Raw genomic sequence first — 24,319 nt, 5'->3', positions numbered from 1 at the left:
CCCATATTTTCAGAAATTTATGCCTTTTCTTGTACTGCTTCCTCTGCTTGGAATACTTTGACTATTAATCCATAGGATAAAATTATAATCACTTCATATTTTCCCACCATTATTAATTCATCTTCTAATAAGCTTCATTGCTTGAAATCCATACAGTGACTAATTAGATACTTTTTTGCTGCTGGTAGTATTTCTCAAAAAAATAAAAACCCCTATTTTAAAAGACATGTAACAGTGTTAGTGATATAAGATTAAGAGAAAATGACAAATTTAAATTAATATTTAAACCCAGTATAATAATGGCCATAAAATATAAATAGGATATTTGACTTTTTTAGATTTAAGTAAGACAAAATAACTCTTTCTTACATTTCCACTTGGCAAAATATAAAAGTTTGCTTTATAAAACAGGATAGAAGTGCCTGGTTATATCAGTTGAAAGTGCATGTGACTCCTGATCTCAGGGTCATGGGTTGAGCCCCACAATGGGTGTAGAGGTAGGTTACTTAAATGAAAAATAAATATTAAAAAATAGACAAGATAAGCTAGGAAATGGGCACTCTTAAATAGCCTGTGAGAATGTGAGTTGGTATATCCTTTGTGAAAGAAAAATTAACATCCTTAATACCAACTGTGTTTATGAAATTATTCCTTGCTTGAATCTGTTATGTCTCTAACATGTCAACTGCTTCCATATTTTTGTCATAGAAACTGAGATTCAGAGGCACCTGGGTGGCTCAGTCTGTTGAGCTGCCAGCTCTTGATTTCAGCTCAGTTCATGGTCTCTGGGTCCTGGGATAGAGCCTGAGTCAGGATCTGTTCTCAGCGTGAAGTCTGCTTGGGGATCTCTCTCTCCTTCTCCCTCTGTCCCTCCTCCCTCAGACACACACACACACACACACACACACACACACAATCTCAAATAAATAAATAAATCTTAAAAAAAAGAAATTGAGATTCAGATATGACTGGAGTCTTAATGTGAATTGGTAGATGATTCAGTAAATAAATCTTGTTCACTATGGTTGTGTGCCATGAATTTGTTACTTCTGGATAATGCAGTTGTGTTTCCAAAAAAGAAAAAACAAAAGGAAAAGGGCCCATGAAGGGTTCTAGTGAATAAGTTATCAACAGCCAGAGAATTTGCAGTGGTCAGGAGACGTGAAACAGGATTGTCTTCAGGCAACCTGCACTATTATATAGGTGCTGGCCATATTTGTGAAGATTTGTAGGAAACGGTTGGGAAACTAAAGATGTTCTTTCCATGGTATGCTAATCAGTAGTAGCAGCAAAGGGTAGCTTAGGGAGTAGTTCCCTTGTCTCCCAAGCACCCCAAGATAAAACCATGAGCTAACTTAAAACTTTAAAGAGTGTGCTTTCTATGCAAACAGGCCTAGACCAGTGTTGTAGCCAAATGCATCATCTGGATTACTGGATTACTGTCTAAAAAATCTGGAGCCACCACTGAGGTACATTAGGACCCAAGTTTGTCATCTCTACCATCACTACCAGAGAATTAAATCACAGGAAGGAACAAGAAGTGATGGAGGGAGGTCTGACCTTTTGGGTTGTGTTTTATTTTTTATTTTTTATTTTTTTAAAGATTTTATTTATTTATTCATGAGAGACACAGAGAAAGGCAGAGACATAGGCAGAGGGAAAAGCAGGCTCCTTGCAGGGAGTCTGATGCAAGACTCCATCCCTGGACCTTGGGATCATGCCCTGAGCCAAAGGCAGATGCTCACCGCTGAGCCACCCAAGTGTCCCAGTTGTGTTTAATTTTTGACTGGACTTGAATAGAAGTAAGGGTTTTCACTTAGGAAAACATATATCCACTTTAATTTGGTTTTCATTTAATAATCCCACTGTAAAATAAAACAAATTGCTTTTATTCTTTTTTATTTTGAGTTGATTTTCTTCTTTTCTGTATCTGATGGCCAAACTGTTGAGAGACTGCTGTTTTCTCTTCTTGGCTGCTCCCGAGCAGGGACTTAGTTCTTTCTTGTGATGATAGTCGAGGAAGCATTTCTATGTCCTCTAGAACTGTTCTGTAGTAAACCCTCAACACAGATGCACATTTCCAATCCTTGTCTTTGGAAGCTCATCACACAACTTCACAACAGGTAGGCTGCAGAGGAGTTCATCATTACTCAACCTAACTGTGAGCTCTGAATACCCTAGTTTCCAGAAGGTATTTCCATTTCTGGACTTTCTTTTTCTTTGTCCACATTTATTGCATATCCTTCAGCTAGTCCTTGACTCAGGAAAGGATGCTTCTAGAGGAAAGGCTACTTGAAAAAAAAAGTCTTTTAAAGGGAGTCCACAGCCTAATGCACAGTACCTGAACTCACCTTTGCTGGCCTTCATACTTTCTTCCTGGAAGGCCTCAGGGGATTTCTTTCCTGGAGCTAATCTGGCATGGCAGTGAAGAGTCCAGACCTGGAGCTAGCCTTTGGGGGTTCAAAACCCATCTCTGCCACTTAGTAGGAGTGACCTCTTACCTAACTTCTGCTGCTCACTTTAGCCAATCTTCTATGCCTTGGATTCCTCAATTGCAAAATAAGGATGCTAATTAATATAAGAGTCTCTACCACAGAAAATTCTGAGATTCTCACAAGTTATTATATGTACCTGACAGAGAAAACACTGAATATATGTCAACTCTCACTATTGTTTCAGACACTTAGTTCATCCTGGGAGGAAAAGCAGTATCCATTATTTAAACTCTAGGTATGTAAATTTCACATGGAATATAGAATATACAATAGGAGCAATTTATCACCTACTCTAAGATAAAGGCTTCTGAATAAACATGAGAAATCCTTCTCTACATCTTGCATTGAATTGAGTTGAAATTAGTGAGTAAAGATTACTCTCTTGCACCCTAGTGCTATAGCCGGAATTTCCAGCTATAGTTTTATCTCCTTGCACTCCCAGCCCAGTCACAGCCCACAACCCACAGGGGCTGGATACTGTTTCTGCCTCATTGCTAGGGGCCCATTCTGATCTAGTGCAGTCACAAAAGGTCTAGCCAGCACCCGGTATACAATTAATTTATACTCAGCTTGGATTAGAGATACGTAAGACCCATGAGAGGTGGGGAGAGAGAGAAAGCGAAGGGAGGGGCAACAAATCTTCAGCTTCTCAGTACACATTTTCCTAGAGCCAGTCCTGTTTCCCCGGACTGAATCGATGGACAGCTCAGGTTTTCCTGAGCTACAGAAATTCCTTTTGAAGAAAACAGGCAGACACAGACTCAGACTCAACACAGACTCAGAAAATTCAAATAAGAGTCTTCAAATCTTGAGTGAAAACAAGACTTGAACTTAACATACCTGGCCAGGTCAGATCATGACAGCAATAACAAAAGAAAAAAAAAGGAAGTCCATCTGCCTTTTCTGATAACATCTGCCAAATGACTGTGAGTAATAGTGTGTGGCTTTCAGGATGGTTGTAAAATAAAGACCTTATTAATTACACAGTTTGGGATGGGCACTGCCACCCAAACTTGCCACTTCCATGCATGTGGTTTCTTGATCACATTTAGCTCTTGGTCTTTGGCATGTGTAGAGCCATGAAGAACATCACATACAGTTGGGTAGGTTATACTGTGAAAAAGGACGCCCAGCTGAGGGCAAGTGGTGCTAACCTCCAGTTTTATTCTGCTTAGCACCTTGATTCAGGAAAGGATGCCTCTGGAGGAAACGCTACTTGAAAAAATCTCTTTCAAAGGTACTCCAGAAGCTAATGCACAAAGATGCATTAATCTCAATGAGTGTCTTTCACTACTTCCCACGAAGGTTCTCCAAGGGATGTAGCAGCAATCTTGGTGGACATTTTGAACTCTCAGAATTCTGATCTCCTTACTTATAATGGGGGAGTTTTCCATTATATAGATCTTCAAGAGAAACAGGGTCCACCAGGTGCAGCAGGCCGGATAACTTTCTAGGAACCCCTGTGGCTAGGGCGAAGGAATATCACCAATACTTGCACATTCCCTGAACAGAAAAGGGCAGGGGGAATTCCTCTAAGTAACAGTAAATTCCAGTTTCCAAGGCGGCAGAGGCAGGAATAGCAGGAGCTGTAGAAAGCATCCATTACCCAGCACCACAATGAAGGCTTTCAAGTAGGGCTGCATGCAATGCTAGCCTAGTTCTGCTGGTGGTTCTGCTGTTGCACTGGCTGCTGTAAAGTCACCCTTGTGTCCAGCCTGTTTTGCAGTCTGATTCTCCAAGTTTCTCAGCAGTAAATTCAATTCTCTTAAATTGGTCTCAATGGTTTACAAATAAAATTGTTGTACAGAGATTAGGATAAGGAGAGTTTTGATGCTGCTACATCCATCACAGAGAGCTAAAAGTTATCCTAGAAATACTATCAGACAGGACTCTACCTTCCTACCATGACATAGGTAGGGCCAGCACTCAGCTGGTGTGGGAACCAGTCTTGTCCCACCATCTCAGGAATCTTAGAATATCAACTATTCATTGCTTTCTGGTATATTGAAACTACTCCTCTCAAGTAGATCCTTCCTGTCAATGTTTGAATATGACCACATAGCTCTAAGATAAATAAAACCATTTGCCTTGAACCCACATGACTGAGCTATTGCCCTAGCTCACAGCTTACCAAGTGGAGTGTCAGAGTACTGTGTGTTTCAAGAATGGGTTCTAGATGTGCCATGAAATATTGAAAGTTGAATAAATATTTGGTAAATTAGAATGTTTAGGAGGAGGACCCAAGATGCCCATTTTAAACTTTTTCTGCCAGAACTCAATGTAATTTTTAAGTCTGAGTAACTATGTCTTCCTTCATTTCTGGAAATTTCTCCACATTTTTACCTCAAATATCTCCACATTTTACCTCAAATACCTCAGATATTTACCTCAAAAATTACCTCAAATATAAAAGTCACCTCATCTTCTTTTCCTTCCTTCTGAAAAGCATCTTACACTTAAATTAGAGATCCTCTCCCTACTCTGTATCTCTTAAATATTCTTCCTTACTTTCTATTTCTTCATTTCTATAGATTCTCATGATTTCACCTAGTGTGTCCACAATTGTCAGATCTTTTATCTGCTTTATCTATTCTATGGCTTAATATATATACTTTTCAGTTATTTTTTAAAAGATTTTATTTATTTGAGAGGGAGAGAGAGAGAGAGTGTGTGTGTGTGTGTGAGAGAGAGAGAGAGAGAGAGAAAGTGAGCACAAGTGGTGGGGAAGGAAAGAGGGGGAAGGGGAAGCAGGCACCCTCCCTCTCCCTCTGCCTCTCTCCCCACTCACCCTCTCTCTCACTTAAATAAATAAATCTTAAACAAAAAAATAATTTCTCGGTATGATTCTATTTTTTGTGTATGCTGACACTTTCTCTCTCTCACTGCAACGAGTTATCTTTTGTGCTTTGTAATTTTAGTTTGTGAGCTTACCTTTGGTAGGATTGTTTCCATGAAAGCTCCTAATAGTCCCAAGTTTGCCTCTCTTCGTGTTTCATTAATTTTGAACCAATTTTTATCTTTTTATGGTTCTATTTCTGTATGATAAGGTAAATATGAATCAGAACTATATACCATACACAATGCAGATTTGAGATTCAAATTGCTCCAGTGAGGGATGTATTTTCAGCATTTTTCCCAAATGTAAAGACTCTTCCTAGCTTAAGTTTACATGCAGGAGAAGAGCAGTACCCTAACCCAGCCCCTTTTAGGCACAAGGCCTACAAAGGTTGACTCTCATTCCTAAATGACCATTATAATTGCCACCCCTAAGATTTAGGCCTGCTCACAATACCCCTGTAGGCGCTTCACATCCACTCTTATTCAGAAGTTCTTGCTTTGAATTTCCATTGCATTTTGAATACCCAGATAGTTCACATTTCTCCTTTCAGGCTTTGTATGTATGTTTTTAGATCTGTAATGTATTTTTCTATATTACCATACGGCTTGTGTGGGAAGGGTGTCTTCCCCAAATCAATCCAATCTGTCATCTTGATCACCAGTCTGGACTCACATTTTTAATAAACTCACTAGGTAAATCTTATAGACACTAAAGTTTGGAAGTTAGACACGAAGTTTGAAAATTACCGCATTATGGAATTCAATACTTTGCTTTTTACCACTCTCTCACCCTCATCATCCCACAAACACATAGCCAATTACTCAAATTCAATTTACTTCCTAAATATTCTTGTCTTTCCACTCCCTAAATCAATTGCCATTGAAATGATTTCATTACTGAAATTCCAGCATCTAGACTTTCTCTCTTAAAATTGTACCCATTCAGGATGCCTGGGTGGCTCAGTGGTTGAGCATCTGCCTTTGGCTCAGGGCATGATCCCAAGATGCAGGGATCGAGTCCCATATCAGGTTTCCTGAGAGGAGGCTGCTTCTCCATCTGCCCGTGTCTCTGCCTCTCTCTGTGTGTGTCTCTCATGAATAAATAAAATCTTTTTAAAAAATTGTAAATAGATCATCATGGTGATCTGTCTACAGCATGTATTTGCCCAAACCTAGAATACTTCTCTTTCCTACAAGATAAAGGCCAAACTTCCTAGAATATAGAAAATCACCCATTATCCTACATCTCTTCTGCTTTTTATCTCAGTTATCTTTAACTTGACTTCATGAGGTTTCCTATATAGACAATGTTTATGAACCCTAGTCTTGTGCATATTGGAATGACCTTGTCCTTCTCCTTCTTTCTTCCGAACCTATCCTATGCATGTTTCAAGACTCAGATCATGTAATATCTCCTCTAGGCAACTGTACGATAATGTCTTTGACTCTCCAGGAAGGGCGAAAGATCTCTCCTCTGTGCATCCAGAGGACCCTATACATGCTCCACCACAAAAAATTATACTGGAATTTAATATATCTGTTTCTCTCAAAAGAGAAGAGCTTCCAAAGAGAAGGGATTATGTTTTATCTTTGTATTCCCAAAATCTGCCTGTATTATTATGCTGGCACATAATACAATGTTTGTGGAATTATTGAGAATCCCAGAAAAACAGCTCTTTCCAATGAGCTGGATCCTCTCTTAAAGTTTTTTTCTGCTTTGGAACATTTAACCTGGTCAGAAAAACATATCCTCCAGAAAAAGTCTTCATCTAAAAAGATTTAGTAGATTATGTGCTTGGAAAATTGGGATCAGTCCAGTAGAAATGTTCAACTGTTGTTGATATGCTCTCTTGGCTCTGCCAAGTTGACAGAAATACCACTCCTAGTATAATTCCTTATCAAATTCACAGTTTTTTCCCCATTTGTTCTATCATAGAAAATAGTAATAACAGTCCCAATGAAAAATAAAGAGATTGAGAAAACCAATAAAGAAACAATTAGATACAATATTTTCTCTCCTTAAAAATATACACAGTGTGATTCCAGTTTGGGATAGGAAAAAAATAATAAACTGAAACAATACAAACGAGCAAAGACTGGTTAGTAACTATATTCCACATTAAACCTTTCCAGACTACTTAGATTCCTCTTTTTCATATATTGGGATATGTTGAAGTATTTTGAGGTCCTATAAGATTTTTCCCTCCATAAAGCACAAAATTAGACTAAACCCTCAAAGATCTTTGAGACATATTATGCCACAAAAACGGTATTTGTTTTTCTTTTTAGCTCTGTGTGTGTGTGTGCACGCGTGTGCGTGCATGTGTGTGTTAAGTGCACACAGGAATTATTAGGGGATTTAAAGCATTCAACAAGCATGATTACTTTTTAAAAACATCTTGAGTTACTTTTATACAAGAAAAATAAAATATGAATTTTAAAGCTAAAAACAGATTTTCTTGAAATATCCTTTTCATTGTCTTTGTTCTCCATCTCATTTTGAACACTTGAGGCTTAAAGCATTTAATTAGGATGAGTTAATTCATCCATATGTAAACCCTGAGGTGGTTTTAAAAATTCCATTTGTCATTAGAGAAAGTGAACATGAGGCACTGGCCTCAGATTACTGTGTTGTTGACAGAATTGGGAACAGAACTTAAAACTTTCCTGCTAGATGTCTTTGAAGCTTATGAACGTCATTGAAATAATTTTGAACAATGCAATGAGTGTGAAAGCAGGAATGGGAGCTTTCCTTAGCTTTTGTGACCTGGGAAGGAGTTCCAAATGAATTATGAGTATGAAATAAGAACCAAAGTTTTGTTTTTTGGTTTTTTCTCCAAGCCAAAAAAGGAAGAAGTGCTGGAGCTTTGAATGGCTTGGTTGCAGTTTTGTACTGTGATTACTATCTCTTAATATTTACCCTAAGGAAGGAAGGTGATGCACCCCACACATTCTTTCACTGCACTTCCAACCCATAATATTATTTCCAGACATGAGATTCCTTTGTTCCAATTAATTCCTTTCTTCTGAAATTGGCCATCTATCAAAAAATGGCAGACATATTACATGGACCAAGCCTCTACCAAAACCTTCCCCATATGCAACCTTCTGGAGATGCTGCTATCCCTACTTCCCAACTCACACTCATACCTCCCTTAGTGCCCTCATGTCTACAAGCATACACATGTCCTTGGGACAGTCATACTGCCTTAGTGGGCAGCATCTGGCTTTTTCTATAGATACCTCTCTAATTGACCTCTATAGATATGCACATCAGAACCATCTTCAAAAAGCTTAAAAACTGTATTATCCATTCCACATCCAAACTCTCTCAAATTCTGATTGAGTAGGCCAGAAGAGAAGCTTGAGCTGATATACTGATTCAAGAGCTCCTCAGATGGATCTGATGTGCAGATGTCAAAGCGCAGAACAGGATGGGAACACTTAACAGCCCCTTTCTGAGAAGTCAATGAAAGAGAAATAAAGGCTCATCATTGAATTAGCTTGTTTGATAATAATCTTCTCCAATGTGTTTCTTTGCTAACAACTACTGGATATCTATCAAATTTTACCCACTTCTTAGACTATCGGATTCTTGAGTTGTATCTGCTTAATGACTCTAGGAGTTTGCCTGCAGTGGAATTTTGCATTTCCTAATAAAAAAATTTTAAGTTATATTGATGGTAGTATAGACCTTTTCTTTATTAAAAAAAAGGGGTGGGGGGGAAGGCCCTATGTCAGGCATAAAAGAAATTATTTTTAAGATTGAAAAGGATTAGATTTCTAACTTAGAAATCCATGATAGATTGGGGAAGAGAGAAAGCAATAAAACAAGAAAAAGTCAGAGAGAGACAAAAAATAAAAGACTCTTAATTCTAGGAAACAAACTGAGGGTCACTGGAAGGGAAACGGGTAGAGAGATGGGGTAACTGGGTAACAGACATTAAGGAGGGCATATGATGTAATTAGCACTGGGTATTGTATAAGGCTGATGAATCACTGATGTCTACCTCTGAAACCAATAATACATTATATATTAATTACTTGAATTTAAATTTTAAAAAATAAAATGTTAAAAAAAAGAGGCATAAGAAAATAAAACATTTAACCTTAAAAAAAAAAAAGAAATCTGTGATAGAAATTCTTACCAAAATCATTTAGTATGATCTGATATGACTCCTAAAAGTCTTCCTAATTTAGAACCAATGTACTTGGTTGACAATGAAAACAAAAAGTAAACATTTTTAGAAAAGGAAAATGCAATTCTTAATTAAAAGATAAAAAGTTTCAGTTCATGTAAGAAAAGCAAGTATTGAATGATTATATTGCTATGATCATGATTTCAAGAAACGTCTTACACGCAAGACTCAAGAAGTAAAAGTAGCTCATCTGTCTACCCATGGATGAATGGACAAGCAAAATTCAATATATGCATATAATGGAATATTACTCAGCCTGAAAAAGGAAGGAAATCCTGTCACATGCTACAATATGGATGAACTTTGAGGACATTAGACTAAGTGAAATAAGCCAATCACCAAAAGACAAATACTATATGATTCCACTTACATGAGGTATGAGAGGAGTCAAACTTCCAGAAACAGAGAGTAGAATGGTGATTGCCAGGTTCTGAAAGGAAGGAAAATGGTGGGTTGTTATTTACTAGGGATTATGTTTTATCTTTGTATTCCCAAAATCTGCCTGTATTATTATGCTGGCACATAATACAATGTTTGTGGAATTATTGAGAATCCCAGAAAAACAGCTCTTTCCAATGAGCTGGATCCTCTCTTAAAGTTTTTTTCTGCTTTGGAACATTTAACCTGGTCAGAAAAACATATCCTCCAGAAAAAGTCTTCATCTAAAAAGATTTAGTAGATTATGTGCTTGGAAAATTGGGATCAGTTTTTCAAGATAAAAAAGTTCTGGAGGTTGGTTGCACAACAATGCACACACATACCACTATTGAACAGTAAACTTATAAACGGTTATGATGGTAAATTTTGCTATGTGTTTTTTGCCATAATTAAAAAGAAAAAAAATGTCCTCAGTTGAAAAGCCAAGACTCAGTATTTGATATTGTCAGCTTAGATAAGGCGCTATAGAATTGAAATTAAACCCAAGTAGAAGTTAATTTTGACTTTAATACATGATATATAAACAAAATTAAGGACCATATTTACTATTCATTTTTTCAGACGGTCAGAAAGTATTTATTTCTTGTGTATCTCCCGAGATAGTTTTATAGAAGCTTGACTGGCTCTGAGTCAGCCTCAGTCTTATCTGGGGAGGATTAGATTCAGTCCAGAGTGTCACAAGTATATATCTCTGGGGTCCTGACATTTCCAGATCTGAGTGTTTCCCTGTCAGACCAGTGTTGTTCCCATTGTTACTACTAACAATGACTTGAAAGTTCCAGTCTAAAGCAGAATTGATCAAATATGGCTCCTGAAGTTTTTCTGGGTCAGGACCAGACTAGACAACTCACCATTTGTCTAACTTGGGACATCTTCAACCTGTTCCTGATGAACAACTCATCTGATTATCCCTAAATCTTGCAATCTCAGACCCTAGGAAGTTGTGACACCACTAGTCACTAGTAAGAGATGAGGCAAGTGGCTTTAAGCCCAGTCCACGTATTTCCCTCCCTACCCATTATCATTGCATATCTGAGACAAGGGTGTGTTAACGGGACAGGCTTGGAGGTCCACCAGATAGGACTCTGAAATATAATTGGATTTCTGTTTGAGATTTCAGCTTCATGTGCTGTCTTTTCGCTGCTAGCTTTCTTAATGGAATTAGAGAAAATATCTTTTGAAAGAGTGAAAGAGAGACAGACTCCTGAGCCCAACAAAACCAAGTCATCTATATTTGATGACTTGTTTTACAGCAAGGACGTTTGTCTAGACTTATTAAAATATGCAATCTGAAACTAGTTAATATCTACATAGCCATTCCCTCCCTCTCTGACTCTCTGCATGCTACCCACAAGCATTGGATATTTCTTTTATCAGGTTATGCCTTTACACCCCATCTTGCATGCATATAACTCCATTTACACAGAAGATCAAATTCTGAAATTAATTTCTTTTTCTAAGGAATATTGAAAATATAAATCCAAGTATCTTTGTCTCTCTGCCTATGAAATGTGGTTTTGTGACATGGATAAGACAGCTTCTGTAAACAGTGGAGAAGGACAAGACAAAAATGTTTAACTAAAGTCACAGGTGCAATTTTGTGTATGAGTAATGAAACCGGATTTAGGTTGCAAATGTTGCAAAGTTCCCTCCCCAGAGAATGACTGACACCTTTTGGTATGGAAGTTTTCAGATGTGTCAAACCACTGCTATTTCTTCCGTCATCTTTAAGGGTTAATGGTATAGGTTGCCGCAGTGGTGAAGGACAGGAACTGCAGGAAGACCCCAAGGGAAAGACTAGGTAAACATTGTCAGATTATAAGGTTTTAGCTAAGAAAAGAAGAGTGATTTTGTTGCAGTATTGGAAATATGGTTTTCTTGTCATCAAATAGACACAGACTACGATGTCACCATCATTAGATAAAATGCTGTCTACTACACATGCATCCTCAGTACACATTCATAAGATAGCATGAATGTGAACAGAAGTGAAGACAAAATGTCTTTGCAATCAGACCACCAAAGTGACCTTGCCTTGCAACTCATAGGCATATGAACTTCAAGGTAGTTCAGTTTTAATCACTGGGTTATATTTATAGGTGTCATCAGGACTATATGTAATTTATTTCATTACCAACTGTGTTTTGCTTTGTATCTCTAGTATCTTGAGGAACTTGGTTTTTCTAATTAAAGTCCAGGACACAGGTTTAGTGATTCTTGCTATACCATCTGAGTCTGTTTTTACAATAGGACTAACAATACAGTGATTGGCTGAAAAGAAGAAAGTCAGAAAAGAGAATTTTTAGAGTAGCAATAATAAAAGAACTGTTAAGCATTATCTGATGTTCTAAATAAAAGTATTTGGGGGTGCCTGAGTGGCTCAGTTGATTGGTCATCTGCCTTTGGCTTGGGTCATGATCCCAGGATCCTGGGATTAAGCCCCACATCTGGGTCCCTGCTTGGTGGTGAGTCTGCTTCTCCCTCTGCCACCTCCCCCTACCACCTGCTCATGCTCTCACTGTCTCTCTCTCAAATAAATAAATAAATAAAATATTAAAAAAAATAAAAGTATTTGGTTTCAATGTAGGCAGACTAGCAGACTATATATCATTGGTTCTGGTTTTGTGGCTCAGTCGTACTAGATGGTTGTGACTTCCCACCATCTGCTTCAACTTATTCCATTGCCTTGATTTTATATTGCCCAATTAGTCTAATATTCAAGTGAATCTTTTTTTTTTTTTTGTAAAAGAGTCAAAAAGCAAATCACATCTTGAGATAGGAGCCAAGTTCAAGGCTTAATTTCTGGTAATTTTTCCACATGCATTTATATGTCCCTAATCAAATTAACTGTCAAACATTGCTTGCAATGAACCTGATTGCACACTTTAAATTTTCTTAGGGGGAAGCTTGACTTGAGGTTTTTAGCCATTAAGAAACTACGTTTGTTTCCAAATTAAAGCAATTGAAAAATTAGAGAATAAACAAATTACTCATTTAACTGCAGCTATATAATATTCAACTAACTAATATTACTATAAAGATTTATGCTCAATAATTAAGAACTGCTGTCTCAGAAGTTCTAAAGAGTAAAGATTCTAAGATAATGATGGCAGTAATGACATTAATTAATGTCATGCCACTCAACAATGTAAAAAACACTAGCGATGTATTCATTTTTTTAGTTTTAACATTATAAATAGAGGGTTTTTTTTACATGAAATCAGGTTCATTTCACTTACACTTAGAAGTATCTGTTATATGGGGTGTCTGGGTGGCTCAGCCAGTTAAGTATCCGACTCTTAATTTTGACTTAGATCATAATCTTAGGGTGGTGAGATTGAGCCCTGTGGGGCTCCATACCCAGTGGGGAGTCTGCTTCTTTCCCTCTCTCTCTGCCTCCCCCCATAAGTAAATCTTCAAAAAAAAAAAAAAAGTTTCTGCTGTAAAATTGTTTCAAGTCTGCATTAAGAAAGCAGTAGTTTTTTTTTTTTTTCAAGTTTGTTTGAAAAAAAAAAGTTTGTTTGTTTGTTTAGGAAAGTGAGAGAGAACACGAGCCAGGGGGCGGGGAGGGGCCAAGGGAGAAGGAGAGGGAGAAGCAGCTTCCCTGCTGAGCAGGGAACCTGATGTGCAACTCAGGACCCAAAGATCATGATAAGCTGAAGGCAGATGTTCAACCAACTGAGCCACTGAGGTGCCCCAGAAAGCAACAGTTTTTTAAATATTGTATTCCATTGGAGAGGATACATATTGCAGAAAACTTCCTAGGTGGACAAACTGCTCTCTCCAATTTCTCTTATATACTGTACAAGGCTTTTTCATGCTACATCAGAATCATTTCTCCTCTTATGATTATTTTCCTTTCTTCCATTTAGAGTTCTTTATCATTTTTGAGGTTGTCTGAAGGCCAGCTCTTATACTCACTGAGCTTGCATCCCCTATAATTGCTTTGCTTTCAGGGCATAGTGGGATTTCTGAAGGAGAGATATATTTACTGAGAAGGTTAACTTATTAGGTTCTCTTTACTGCACCAGAAAACCCTCCAAGGTGATTTAAGCACCTTGGTGTTTCAGCATCTCAATTTTCCAGTCTTCAAACACATGCCTTTGCTTTATGATTCAAGGTAAGTCACAGATGGCCAATAGCTGCTGACTTCCTCCCAGAGGGCAGCCTTAGTCAAGTTCAAAAGGAGTTCTGGGCACAGAACAAAACAAAACAAAGCAAAAACAAGTATCTGCCCAATTATAAAGTCTTTGCAGAGAAGAGGCTTTTCGTCATTTTTAAAGTCATGTTAGAAGAGCTTAGCAGTACTTTCACAAGGCAGACATGGGAATTCTTTCTTCCCTACCTATATACTCTGTCCTCTGGTTTCTGTGTTCTTCCACCCACATCACTTTTTAGAGCAGTTTGCCAATGACACCAATACTGGTAGAGGTGGGGCTGGGAAACTAAAATTGCTTCATATACAGCTTTGGGCCTTTGGGTTCTCTCTGTCCCCAGGGAAGATTGGACTGGGAAACATCTTCCTGGTAGGTTTTGTTAGATGTGACAATGTATTCCTCTTTCTCTTCTCAGGGTGTGATTTGAGATTGTAAGACTAAAAACTGGATTTGGCTTTAGCAAGCACTAGCTACATTTTCTTTTTGAGAGTGACCTATTGAACACTTGGTTTTGTTCTGTGCTCTGCCAATATGAAAACTTATTTATTGCAATGTTGGGACTGTAGGTTCTTTCTTTTTCAAAAGCCTTGGCGGTCAGCCTGATTAATGTGTACTGACTGGGTAAGAAGAATGAGGCAGGGTTACATTCACACTCAAAAAAAAGCTTGTTGGCGGTACCCCTTAATCTTAAGAATGAGTTTGTTTGAATACTGATATTTTAGTTCTATATGAGGGCAAGTGGACCGGTAGACATTGGTCCAGTTCATTTCTTTGAAGTGAGCGGGATCTCAATAACCTAGCAACTCTGCCTTCTATCAAATGTAATCCCAATATGTGTGTATAGGTGACCTGAATCCAGTCCTTCCCAGCTCTCTGTGTGAAGAGGGATTTAAGGGAAGGCTGCCTGCCTAGATAATTATTTTTGACATTGGGATCTTAAACTTCAGGGATTTTAATTATTATGCCCATTTCCAATCACATGCCTGTTTCATGGCCCTTCAGCTTGTATGGCCAAAGAGCAACATGATATAATGTGTGGGGGAACCCACAAACATTGAAATGAAGAGTCAGAAAATCTGAATTTGAGGCTTCAGTGTTTGCAATCTAAAAATGGAATTAATAGTAGTTCTACTTCATTGAGTTGCTACAAAAATGAAATTAGCTAGTAAGCATCAACTTCTCAGAACTATGCCAGGCATAGCATAGGTGGTTAGTATTAGCTTCTCTCTGGAACATTTCCAATAATAATCTGTATACTACATGGAAAGAAGGGCCACTTATGGTCTTTTAGGGCAATAAATTCCAACTATTGAACGTTCTATTGTTAGAAACGTCTATCTTACCATTGGAATTCACTCCAAGTGTAAGTTATCTTTTTATCTTGTATTAATTTGTAACTTGTCTTACATAAACACTTACACAGACATTTCTGGAAACTAGGACATCTACTGGCAAACCCCGCCTCTGTCTCTAATAATTATTTATCCCATAGAGGGAAAGAACTGAGACTTGGCTCCAACTATAGGTAAACTCCTCTCCTTTAGTGAGTCAAGATATCTGTCTAGTTACTAGGATTTTGTTTTCTTTTTATTAGAAATTCCACACTTCCTGGGTATAGGGAACAGAATTAAAATTTATTTCTATAGCATGTAGTAACATAAAATAAGCTACTCAAATGGAAGGGATACTGCAAAGAGCTGAAGAGGATCAGCTGTGATTTCCAAAGTCTGACTATTGGTCGTGAAATGTCAACAGTGGTCCTGTGAGAGGCTCAACTCTTGGTCAAGTTGGAGATGAAGTCTAAAGGTTTGTGTTTTAACAATTCCCCCAAAGACCTTATTAAATGAAAGAAGACTAGGCTGCATTTTGTTTTTTTGGGTTTTTTTGTTGCTGTTGTTGTTGTTGTTTTAAGATTTTATTTATTCATGAGAGACACAGAGACAGAGGCAGAGACATAGGCAGAGGGAGAAGCAGGCTCCATGCAGGGAGCCCAATGTGGGACTCGATCCCCAGACCTCTCTGGATCACACCCTGAGCTGAAGGCAGATGCTCAACTGCTGAGCCCCCCAGGCATCCCTGCATTTTGCTTAGGTGCTTGGTTTTTCACTTAAGGTGTTATATAAGAAGGTTTCATCTGATTTGTCACCTTAGAGGATTGAACAGAATGGCCACAATCAACAGGATCAATTCCAGACCCTCTGATGAGAGAAATTAAGACACCTGGCACAGATAGCTCTTAGCTGGGTTCATCAGAACTTTGCTTTATTTCTTAGGTTCTATATATAGCAAGATCATGGCAAGCCAGGCTGCAAGTGTCTCACCACCATGCTTCAGTGTTGCTATTTTATAACCAAGTCTGGTTTATTGCCTTTCTGCTTCTCCTAATTAGAGCAATTCACACTCTATCAAAAGTTAGCTTTAAGTAATTTAACAAAGTAATAGTGCTATTGATTAGTAAAGCTTTATGCTGCCACTGGGAAGAAAAATCAGCCTTTGGAATTAAACTCGGTTCAAGTCAATTCAGCTACTTACTTTCTAAGAGATCATGGTTACCATGGTCTGCTCAAGTTCTCTGAGCCTTCAACTCTCTCACCTATAAAATAGATCCAGGATCATAAATAACAATTAGGTATTATCAATGAGCAGTGGCTGCTGGGAGTGTGGACTAAGGATGGTGAAGCCAAGTAGGCAAGCCAGGGTAAAAGAATCCCGAAATCAAAAGCCTACTGTGGAGTAGAAAGTAAGCTATGAGGCATATATTTGTCATTCCTGGACTTCTAAAATATATACCCAAGGATAGCATAAATATAAAACAAAGTAAGAGATGTGAAATTGATTTTTCAAGCCAAGTTGTATCCAAAAGCTACTATCACTTTTATTAGTTTTATTATTAACAATGGACTATTAGAAAAGAAATGAAAGGAGAAATCTGCTTATATGTTCTGTATTCAAATCAAATTCTCTTATATTTCCTTCGTAGTAAGCATTTTATCCGTGGCCCTCTGGAGACAAAACCTGTCTTTGTTATTTATGTAACAAATACATAAATATTTCTGTTTTGTAAAGAGGGTAGGCTGAATGGGGTGGATTTCAGACAAGGTGGGAAGAAGCTATGCTCCAGCAAGCCTGCCACAGATGCCACAGGCATTAAGAGGTAGGGCTTTAGGAAGTTCCTCACATCATTCCACAGAGGCAGCCACCTACTTTGCCAGGCATCAGGCCAGCTCTGGCAGGAGATTTGATCAAGGCTATTTGCATCTCTGTTTTCAGGACATTAAGTGTTGTCTACCCATACAAAGTGAGGAGGAGATCAATGTAGTTCTGCAGAAAGCTTAATTTTGGAGAAGGAAAAGGGGGAGGAATTGGTAGAAGATGGGGAAGGAGAAAGAAAGAAAACAAGTCCAATCTTGAAAAAAGAGAAATCTTGCTTTCAATGAAGTACAGATTTCATTTTCTAAAGTGTGATTAAGACATCTTTAGAAAAGATACTTTAGTATTTTTAAGGGAGGGTTGAGAGTTTCCCTGATGTGTTTCAAGGAATAATGATAAAACAGAAAGATCTATCCTCTCCTTGGCAAACATAGTACTAGGTACTGCCATTTATGTGTATGTCACAAAGTATGAGTATGTCATTTATGTGTTATATGATATGGGATCAAGGGCCTGGAAGTGTCATATGCCCAGCCCAATTTCTCATGGCCAATAGTTGACAAAGCCCAGCCTCAGAATCTGAGGCCACAGTTCAAAGTGTGTGGAAAGACCAAGAAATTTTAAACAATGCTGGCAACTTTGTGTTGTAACTCATCTATAAATAGTTCCCTGACAGTTTCTAATTCCCGATGACTTGGTATAATGCAAGCTATTCAGCAATGTGATATGGATAGATATTTCCTTTTCAAAACATTGCATGAGTACATGATTTCCTCCCTCGGTCTACCCTGTAGGAGAAGTAGGAAAAGAGCAAGGTAATAGGAATTTACCTCCAAGCTATAAAGCCTTCCTCTCCTTTCAGTAATCATGGAGAGGAGTTCCTAGTTACTAAGGAGACAACAACAGACTCCATTAGGTTCAAGTACAACACTTAGGTTGCCTGGCTATAGAAAGCCAAAAAAGCAAAGGAAAATATTATCATTGCTGAAATCATTTGATGTCTATGACTAATAAAAAACATGTTGGCAAACTGAATTTTTAGAAATGCCCAAAGGGCTAGGTTAGAGCTATGAATTCATGGCATACAGCAGTTCTGTCTGAAGAAAAGGAAGAAAAAAAAAAAAGATGTTAAACTCTTTTAAAATTTATCTGAATAACCAAAAGGTCCCCACAGAAATCTTAACAATCAATTTAGGTTCTTTATTCAATTTTTAACTTCAATCTAAATTTCCCTTCCCCTTTCCTTATAGCTAAATAATAAAGTTTGCACATTTTGAGTCACGTTATCCTTGGGTTATGAGGGCCCTGGGGGCCTCTTTTACCTTCTTATGCAACATCTCACTAATTCAAGAGTTATTTTTAAGGGGTCCCTGAAAACTGTACCCACTTTAGAGACTCTGAGGGCTGAGGTGTCCATTCATGCATGTGCTGTGCCCCTCAGAAGCTGGAGGAAGCCAGAGGTGGAAAGAATTGGGGGTAAACCAGACCTCTAATTACCTCTTGACCTAGGTCCCAGAGGTTACTATGGGCCTGCCTGAAGATGTTCATCCAGCCTTTGCTTGATCATTTCCAGAGCAGGAGGCCTTTGACAGGACCCATCCTATCTTGTTATGAATGCAGCTCTGATTGTTGGAGGGTGCTTTCTCATGCTGTGCCAAAATTTGCCTCCTCTTGCATTTTATACCTGTTGTTCCCCATGGTATCTAGAATAATACTGTTTAACTCAATTTCCTCTCCTCTTAAATAGTACCTTAGATTACTGAAGTCAGATACTGTAACTCCCCTGTATACTGTCCTCTCCAAACAAATATCCTCAGTTTCTTTCTTAGATCATAAGACAAATATTATAACAATAAAAAAGGCAAAATATATGATCACCACAAGAGAAAGACAAAAAGGTGGTCTGGAAATTGGAATTTTTTTTTTTAAGATTCATTTACTTATTTTAGAGAGAGACAGAGAGAGTGTGTGAGTAGGGGGTGGTAGAGAGAGAATCCCAAGCAGACTCCCTGCAAAGCATGGTGCCGGATGAAGGGCTCAAAAAGGGGCTTAAACCAAGAGTCAAATGCTTAACTGATTGAGCCACTGAGGCCCCTGGAAATTTAATTTTTTTTCTTTAAAGGAATTAAGTTTTTTTAACTGAAAAGCTGAAATGTTTAACTGGCATTAAGAATCATCACATCTTTATATTAAGACATATCCATCAAATTATTCTATCCATCCAGTCATCCTATTGAAAGAGAAATGTAGCTTGATAAGGCTTTTCCTTGGTGACACCACCCCAGTTCCCAGAGGCCACCTCACCAAATCTCTCCAAGTTGTTTTTAGTTTTTGCTTTTCTTTATGACTATCAATGCCTACTTTGAGAAAAGTTTCCAGAAAAATACTGATCTGCATTATAACACATTCTGAAAAGAAGGTGAATACCATCTATTAAGAATTAAAAGACAAGCAATGTAAAGAAAGGCAGTCTTCTGTGCCTACTCCTTTCAATATTGCATTAAACAAGATTTCCAACACAGAAAAGCTGAAAGAATTTTATAGTAAATACCCACATACTTAATAACTAGACACCATTACCACATCACCGATCAATATCTCTTTCCACCCATCATCCCATCTTACTTTTTTACGTATGTCCATGTAGAGTGCATTCATCCACACACTTACCCTAATGTGTCAATTTGCATGCTGTTACTGTTTTTGGTTCTTTTCTGATACTTTTAGTTAGCGCTCTCTTCCAAATCCCTTTGCCACTCTTTCCCTCTGTATCACTCCTCCCACATTCTAGCCCCAAAGTTCTACATGATAATAACAAAATTTGAAAAGTCTGAGCATGGACAGTATTTTTTTTTAAAGATTTTATTCATTCATTCATGAGAGACATAGAGAGGCAAAGACATAGGCAGAGGGAGAAGCAGCGCTTGCAGGGAGACTGATCCGGGACTCGATCCCAGGACCCCAGCATCACATCCTGTGCCAAAGGTAGACATTCAACCACTGAGCCACCCAGATGCTAGGGACTGTCTTGAAGTAGCATCAGGAAAGGACACTGAAGATCACACAGGGCCTCAACGACATTATCACCTCAGGCCTGGGATGGACGAGATCCTCAGGAATGAGCCGGCACAAAGCAACTTACAAGAGAGGGTGGTATGGATGAGCATGCCAACCTTATAGTTTACTATGGGAAATACAGCTAGCTATCAAATACCCAGGCCCAGATATTTCTTGATCAACTCCATTTCTCTCTGAACTAATCTACAGGACCAGCCAGATGGTGAAGGGTTTTGGTGAACAGAAACTCAGTAAAGAAGGTCTTACTGGGGATCCCTGGGTGGCGCAGTGGTTTGGCACCTGCCTTTGGCCCAGGGCGCGATCCTGGAGACCCAGGATCGAATCCCACGTCGGGCTCCTGGTGCATGGAGCCTGCTCCTCCCTCTGCCTGTGTCTCTGCCTCTCTCTCTCTCTCTGTATGACTATCATAAATAAATTTTTAAAAAAAATTAAAAAAAAAAGAAGGTCTTACTGGTATGGAGCCTTATCAGCATTGATTTTTCAACAGCTGGCCAGCACTATGCCTGACACCAAAGGGGTGCTTTATAATTAGTACAAAGATGAAATGAATATGTGAATACTAGCTACTACACTCTAAGAGAACTGCTGAGCAGACCAGAAACTCATGTTGTGTGGATCAGGGCACCTCTTATCTGCACTCTGTTGTTGAACCATGCCAGTCTACCCCTCCAACTCCCTTTAAAGAAGTTCCATGACTACCATTATCATTCGAATAACATTCTTTTTTAGCCACATGTATGGCATTAATTCAGCTTTCATGAAATCCTAATCCTGCTCTGGTCTGAAAGACAACCTGTCTTTAAAATGGGGTTATCTATGTCTATATAATCCCATCTTTGATGAACTGATTTTACTGGTTTTACTCACAAAAAAAAAAAAAAAAAAAAAAAAAAAAGATTCCCTGCTACCTAAAGTTTCCCCTGATGTACAAAAACCATTCCTTTCCCTATCTCAAGATTTATGTCTGATAAGAAATGTTAGTCATTTATTTTCTGGGCTTCCTAATTACCCATCCACAAAGACTTGGCAAAGTGAGCTCTTCAGTGGAAAGGCAGCAACACAAGTGTAAATACAACACTTTTCACAACAGACAGTTTTTCTGCAATGATAGATAAATCTAATTTTGACAGTTATAAAGTCTCCAGGTGAATCCTTTGGTTAGGCAACAACTTCCTAAAGTAGTTCAAAGGTTTCATTGTCAAAAATCAGACTATTTTATAGCAAGCAATTCCTATCTTCTATTGCTTAGTGATTTGTACTCCTGACCACTTTCCCTATACAGATGCCACAGTAAATATCTGTAAATATCAGCATTTCATGGTAGCATCCCACTCTTCAGAGATTATTTGAACACAAACCTTTATGGTGTCAGAATGGAAAACGACACGGAAGAAAGTCTCTCTGAAAGAGGCTCCCTCTTTCACGTGAGTTTTCTTACAGACTGGGAAAAAAAAAATCAGACACTTTTAGGCATTAACACCTCAGTGTAAAATGCCAGCCACTGACTAGAGTTGCTTTCTAACTGCCTCTATTATAAGCAACCAAAATACAAAGTTCAGATGCATATTAAAACCCTTAGAGAGGGTAAAAGATACCCTGATGTAGAGAGTGGCTTTGGTTGCTAGGTATTGGAATGCTTTGACAGGAGCACATGCACTCGGTTCCACAGACCACAGAAAGGATTCAAGCTTGATAAACAGGGAACAGTTAATCAAAGCTGGGCTTCAAAGGCCATGTTTGTTCAGACTTCATTAGTTCTTTTTATTCCTTTGATGCATCTGTCTCTAGTGACAGAAACTCTTATTTTTTCAAGAAACTAAAGCACAAAAGGAAACTGAAAAAGCTGCAAACTGATTTGGCAACAGCGAAGCAAGAGGCTGCCATCACAGTCCTGGAACTCAATGAGAAGATAAGGACTCTATGTGAAGGGAAGCCAGCCCCTAGAGGTCAGTATTACCATGTGACAGTTGCACACTGGCTTCCATCCTGTGTGAGGTATACAGTTTTACTGGCAACAGAGCAAAAAGCGGGGCTCTGGTGCCAGGCAGCCATGCTGGCCTGGCCTGGCCTGGCCTGACCTCCATTCCACATGAACAGTGGCATTACACCAATTACTGACTCCTGGCTGGGTTCACTTTCACTGTTAAGTGAGGTTGAGAATGAAGAAGAGGTCCTTTAGAGCAACTGAGGTTCCTGAAGCTGAGGAGCTGGGCTAAATAGACCTGATAAGTGTCTTTGCACAAGCTGGGTGGCAGTGAGGGCAGGGCAGAGTCTAAGGAAGAAGTGAGGGATGAAGCTCTGGAGTGGAGTGAGGAGTGGAGTTTGTCTCCAAGTGTGGACAGGCTTGTTTGCTCAGGCAGGCACAGGAAGCTAAACAGTGAGCGTTTTAACACAGGGCCAACAAACGAGCCAGGACCAAGCAGGGAAGGCTGGGTGAGGATGCTATCTGGGTGATTCAGAAAAATGTTAGTGATTTTTTTTGGATTTTTGAACAAGTCTTCTCTAAGGGACTATCAACACACATTCGGGAAGGAAAACCCCTCAGACTGTCCTCATTAGGAATGATACGAGTTAACATTCAAAACTATGTGCCAGGCATTTGCTAAGCACTTCACATGTATTTAATTCTCAGAAGAGCCTCTGAAGTAAGTACATTTATGGATTCCAGAAGAATAAGCGGAGGCTTAGGGATGTTGATTACTTTGCCCCAGGTTAGACAAGTGTGAGCAACACCTAGGCAGTCCGCCTCCAGACAGCCACTTACCCTACCCAGTATGTCTGCGTACCTCCAACACAGCAGGCTATTTCATTCCTGCTCAACAGCAGCGAGCAAGCCTCGTTCTGCCTGGTGAATCCCTCAGAAAACTGTGGTCCTCTGGATAAATGCCTTCCTCTCATGTGTGGCACTCTTATAAAGCCAGAAATATGCCATTATTCTTACTCTGGCTTCCTTTATTACTCATGAATAATTCTGGAAAAAGAGGAGGATCGTGGAAATAAATGGAGGAGGAGAAGGTAGGCGATGTGGTGGCTTCAAGGAGTGAGACACATCCAGCATCCTGGCCACATGGTAAACCTTTAAAATGAGTTTGCTATTAATTTTCTATTTTGAATAGCACTTTCCCAGGGTTGAAATGGCACGTAACACGGTCATCTTGAAACACATGCGGAAGGGCAATTTGTTTTTCTCTCCCACAGAATATAATGATAACTTATGAATTGACTTTTACCACCATGAAAAGTTAGAGAATAAAATCCATCCAAGGATATTATCCATTTAAAGGTCTTTATTCTAGGGCATCATAGCCAGATTTCAAGATAGTTGCATAACTAGAAGCTGATAATGATTGTACATCACTTTGGAGAAAGTTCTCTAGTTCACCTGAGAGAAGCTTTCAACTTCTCAACCCTATTTTGAATCTAGTGAATAAAAGATCTTATTGCAAGGTATATAAATCTCATTGTTGACAAAAGTATCATTCGCTGCCTAATAACAATTTTGTCCCTTTGATATTTTAGTACGCCAAAATTAAAATAACACAGAAGTACCAGGACTCTAATGATTTGAGAGTGCTTAGAAAACATGAAATCCCACCTTCTTTGTCTATTTTCTCTCTATATTTGTTGTTTTTTCTTAAAGCTACCAGTACAGAAAAAAATATAAAACCCTAACGTATGGTGAATAGATATAAATTTAAATAAAGACAGGTATTCTAAGGTCATTTATGGATGAAAACAGTGACTCTTTGGACCTATATGTTGCTTCTCTTATTTGGTGGAAAACTGAACTGACTTAAATAATTGCACTTTCTTGCTCTGCCTTTGCTCCCACTTTCCTCAACCTGAATTCAATAGCTCAAGAGATTGTTAAAGTACTTGTGGCCCCAGAGTCATATTAGTTTTCATTCTCAGAGACTTTGGTCACCTTGTCCTACCTCTCAATACACTTGAAAGTAAAGCCTGC

At 38.6% G+C, this 24,319-nt stretch overlaps 1 protein-coding gene across 1 annotated transcript in view; it reads left to right on the top strand.

Moving 5' to 3' along the window:
• CCDC192 (coiled-coil domain containing 192) overlaps positions 1 to 24,319 on the top strand; it is a 175,914-nt gene that overhangs the window by 86,831 nt on the left and 64,764 nt on the right. The window contains exon 5 of the mRNA XM_041762489.1: positions 22,169 to 22,301. Coding sequence (XP_041618423.1) covers positions 22,169 to 22,301 — 133 coding nt within the window. The remainder of the gene's footprint in view (positions 1 to 22,168; positions 22,302 to 24,319) is intronic.

Source organism: Vulpes lagopus, chromosome 7 (assembly GCF_018345385.1).
Source record: "Vulpes lagopus strain Blue_001 chromosome 7, ASM1834538v1, whole genome shotgun sequence".
Lineage (NCBI taxonomy): Eukaryota > Metazoa > Chordata > Mammalia > Carnivora > Canidae > Vulpes > Vulpes lagopus.
Note: the sequence above shows the minus strand (reverse complement) of the source record. Positions and strands in the feature narration are given on the sequence as shown.